The sequence below is a fragment of the Penaeus chinensis genome, chromosome 10, assembly GCF_019202785.1.
Source record: "Penaeus chinensis breed Huanghai No. 1 chromosome 10, ASM1920278v2, whole genome shotgun sequence".
In the NCBI taxonomy this organism is placed as follows: Eukaryota; Metazoa; Arthropoda; class Malacostraca; order Decapoda; family Penaeidae; genus Penaeus; species Penaeus chinensis.
The window spans coordinates 36,931,324-36,936,007 of record NC_061828.1 but is presented as its reverse complement, the minus strand read 5'-3'; the positions used below and the strand labels follow the sequence as shown (position 1 = coordinate 36,936,007).

Genomic DNA, 4,684 nt, shown 5'->3' with positions numbered 1-4,684 from the left:
CAACTCCTATAGACCATGGAGGTTAACTTTGCCCGGCTTTCCCCTCTTGCCCATGTTCATACCCTATAAGTCACTACCACATCCCCATGAACAAACCAACAAGTAACACTTCCTGTTAAAATAGACACTGAAGGAACAAAATGCGAACCCTTACCTGGACAAAGTTGATGTGTGGAGAGAATGTAAATTCGAGATGGTCATGGCACATGAAGTTTTTAACGATGACACGTTCTAATATCCCACAGGAAGCACCTTCCTGATAGTAAAGGAAATCCATTATTTTTTAATCTTTATTAAATACTTTATTAAATCTTTACATAGTAATCAACTTAATCAACAATCGTATTAAGAAGGCACTTAAGTATAGACATCTTATATCTATGGTAAATCAACTTTTGGGTCAAAACAGTTTTTCCTGGATGTTTTTTCCATCTTTCTCTAAAGCTTATTATCTTGTAGATTCTGGGTGACCTGTCCAAACAAATTTGTCCATAAGCCATGGCTGGAGGGATGACAGCTCCAGGAAGGACACTATTTCCATTTTCTAGATTCTATTCCTGTCTGCTGTGACTGGCAGCATAGAGTTTGTTATAGAAAATTGAAGAATAAAAAAATAAAAAATGTAACACAAATAACAAATTGTCATGTTATTGTTATATAGTGCACAGAATTGTCGACTACCTTAAGAGATAAAATGGAATCTGTGCATGGAAACAGACTATTAGTATCTTGACATAACATATCAAACGACAAATATAGACCTTGAAAAATAGCAAAGAAGACGAGGAGAAGTGAACTCTAATAACTTTTTGTCTGTTGACTATAGCATCCAGAGGAATTACAATTACTCACAGTTTACTAAAACATTTCTTCAAAAGAGTTCAGTATGCTATTTTGTGAAAGAAAATACATTGTGAATACGTATATATTAGCCATAAAACTTGTCATTATCTATATTCTTCTATGGTATAATAAAGAAAATAGGATATATACTCTATTATGTATCAATTTGATAGATTATTTTGATTAATTTAAGCAACCAATTACATTTTATGAGCATTTATGTTTTTTTTTTTTATTTATCTGGTAATTTATGTGGTACGCTTCAAAGCATTATGTTATACAAAGGAGAGAGAATGAAATGGCTGTATCTCCTGGGCATAATAAGCTGGAAGGCATATAGACTCACTGCCCAGGGTTACACGAATGTGACTATATTCACCTAAAGTGTCATTAAAAATAATTTAGAATTGGGAATATTGTCGCCTAATGCAGTCACGGAGTTAAGGGGTTTATAATTCATAATTTCTAGTTTTCCCTCATGTCTACAATATCATACATATCAAACATCCAGGGAAATATCTACTGCTGACACCAAAAATGAAATCTATCCCACAAGAATCACATAAACAACCTGTGTCATCTTCATTTCTGTGAGGTAGGAGCTGTCGGCATAAGACGTCCTCCTCCTTTTCTGACTCGAGACCGGAGTGTCCTCCGAGTCCCCATTATGAAGGGCTTCTAACTTGCGCACTGACATGTTGACAGTTTTGCTTTAACCAATCCCCTAGGCCTGAAAATTAAAAAAAATAAATAAGTGATCTGCTGCCTCCCAACCCCTGCCCTAGAGAACAAAGATTACACCACATGCGTATAGTAGGAGACAGCGTAAGAGAGACTTGGAAATGGGTGCTCCCCATGTCAGTCATATGCTCTATCCTTCTGTGAATGATGGTGGATTCTTTGTCTTCCAGAGCGGCAAGGATTCAGAAGTGGTAGACCCCAAGGTTGGGGGGGGGGGGGGGTTGGCACAGCCCCCTGCATTAGACAATATTTTGATATATTTTGTGCAAGTTATTCATATTCTACACAGCAATTTCTCTGGTACTCTTCATGCCTCCTTATACTATCAGGGTCAAGAATGTGGGGTCATGCAAAGGTATTCTGAACAATTACCAGCATGAGAAATGAGAGTAAAGAAAAAAATCATGTCATAAGCTGGAATCTGTGTTATTCTGTATATGTACTAGTAACATGTTACATTGATATTATACATTATATTATGGTGTACAATCTACAATGTCTATGTTGCCAAAAGACACATGTAGAGGTTTGTTAGCCTTTAGGAAAGCATATAACCAGTGGTTCAAGCAAAAATATCTCCTAAAAATTTACCCCCCCAATTTTTTTTTTTTTTTTTTCACACACAAAAATCAGGCCTTACAGTAAACAATTAATAACATTAATAGAATAATGGAATCAAATACCTTTTTTTATCTATAGCCCTTCCATCACAAGCTGAAAATATAGGAACATACAGTGACATGTATTTGTTACCGAGAGCAACACACACAACAGTCCCAAACCCAGGGTATCATGCAAACCCAAAAATCCATACATATTCCACTGTACCCCCCCCCCCCCCTTTAGTAGCGCTTTCCAAGCTAATGAAAATGCAACACTGAGAACTCTGGCTGAGTGAGGGTGTTGTGGATTAGTTTCTGAACGGTGACGTGCAGCAGATATTTTCATCATTTCAATGTAAATATGCGGCGGCTGCAGAAGTACCCGTGTTATTACTCTACTTCTCATGCTCTATAAGACGGCAGTGTCCATATCCTTCTTTTACCATTCATGGCTCTCAGGAACATAGCCATGACATGCTATGTAGTCACAGCCGCTGTTTTCACATTTATCAGATAATGTTTCAAGTGGATTTGAATAAAACACATTCAATGTAATCATGGAAAATTAGGGTACAGATATGGTTATACTGATAAATGCATGGGAAGGTATACTGATGCTAAACAAAACTTTGGAAATGATATTAAAGTTTTCGTTAATAGTTATAAGTGAGAAAGATTTCCATGTTCAAAACCTCAATTTGTAAGACATACCACATCAAAATTTCCCTAAATATCTGTTTATGACACAATCATATTATTTTTCTGACAGTGGATGTAAAATAAATAAAAATTTTAATTTTTTGGACAATATGTAGTATAAGGTAGTGGCACAGTTGGGTAATAAAACCTACATGAAATGAAATAACAATACAAACCAAGACAAAGTTCTTCTATGGCAATGTGTGTGCAAATGCTTCCCAAGAGTGCTATACATAAAAGAAAAGAGAAGATCCCCAAGTCACTCATCTTGTTTACATTGCGAGGGTATATACCCATATACTACCACGGGGGTCCAGGGGGCAGAGCGCCCTGGTTAGGAAATATATACCACGGTGTTAGGTTAGGTGTTAGGTTAAGGACATTTAGTTTAACAACCACGGGGGTTCTGTTTGGTTAAAGTATACAAAAGGACCGCACAAACTAGAAGAAAATTAAAGATCATGGCATTGTAAGCAATTAAAAACTACACTGACTGATATCAAAATTAATTTGCAGAAGCCCACCGATTCCAGTTAAATAACGAAAATGTATCGCGGTGAATGCCGCACTGTGACTAAGTCCATACGTGACCTAATGTTTACTAAGTTCTTGGCAGAACCCCCGATAGGGAAATACGGCGATCAGAAGGGGGTCCCAGGTCAGTTAGGGAAACACGGCGATTGGGAGGATGGGGGGGGGGGGGGGGTTCTTTTCAGCAATCTTGTAAATCGTGCGTTTAGAATATGTTTGTTTGTTCGTTCAAGCCGGTAACGCCGATACGAATCTACTGCTTTATCTATCATTTAAATTACGATTCTTGGCTCAGCTTTTCATTTTTCTACTTTCTTTATCATATATATTACTATTCTTGGCTCTGATTGTTGGCTGGAGTTCTGGACTTAGTCTCTGACGGGTGCGGTCCTTTTTTTATAAACATCTGCCTGCTGTTTTTCCCCATAATTTCCCTGATATACTTGTCCTCGCCTGCTGCCGGGACTATCAAATCAAGAGTGTCGATTCTTTTGCACAAGGAACAATGCCTAGAATCGTTGAAAGCTGTGGAATTCATGCAGAAAAAGATCAAAATTAGCCTCTTCTACTTATCGGTTAAATGTCATCATATTTGACAAGAAAGAAGACGAGGTCAAAATAGATCACCTTCTCAAACGCCCTGACCTTATTAAAACTAAACACCAAACCCTACCCCAAGAAAGAAGAAGAAATCACCAAACATAAAGACAAAAATAAATCCTTTACGACTTTTATTCAAGGAGATTTTAATAGAATTCAAAAATCTCTTTCCCTCAATCGCGTCAATCTCCCCTAAATCCCAAGCTCCTCGACAACCATTCACCAAAATCCCCTTCTAAACGTGATCTCCTCAACGACACCACTTACTAATACATCTTCACCCCAGGGGAATTCTTCATCTTTTAAGCGTGATTTTCCCTTTTCAAAAAAATATATCTGCTCGAAAGGGTCTCCTTCCGAGGCAGGAACTATGGCGCGGATTTCCGTCTTTATATCCGTGTTGCGTAACGAGTCGAATGCGCTTGAAATTCAGATGCTTTGCGTAATTTCTCCCATTATGTTTCTTTTTTATGGTTTAAGAATTCTTAAGGTGTGTGGAAGTGAGAGAATTAAAATGAACTCAATCGTTGATATTTGAATGTCGAATCTATCTTCTATGGAATCGGGATACAAAATCCGATTTAAACAGACACGAATACTTCATGTATATATTACGTCACGTTTCATCATCATATATAATTATCAATAGACAGATAAGGCTCGGCGCC

General features: G+C 37.4%; 1 protein-coding gene across 4 annotated transcripts in view; it reads right to left on the bottom strand.

Moving 5' to 3' along the window:
- Positions 1–4,439, bottom strand: part of LOC125029570 (structural maintenance of chromosomes protein 6-like) — a 23,290-nt gene extending 18,851 nt beyond the window's left edge. Inside the window, exons 1-4 of one of the 4 annotated variants that reach the window (XM_047619533.1) lie at positions 4,284–4,413; positions 2,268–2,298; positions 1,415–1,573; positions 155–256 (exon numbers count right to left, since the gene is read on the bottom strand). In XM_047619533.1, coding sequence (XP_047475489.1) covers positions 155–256; positions 1,415–1,540 — 228 coding nt within the window. In that variant the 5' untranslated portion in view covers positions 1,541–1,573; positions 2,268–2,298; positions 4,284–4,413. Of the gene's footprint in view, positions 1–154; positions 257–1,414; positions 1,574–2,267; positions 2,299–4,283 lie in introns of those variants that run through there. The other 3 variants (XM_047619534.1, XM_047619536.1, XM_047619535.1) reach the window with 3 other exon arrangements.
- Between the last annotated feature and the right edge of the window lie 245 nt (positions 4,440–4,684).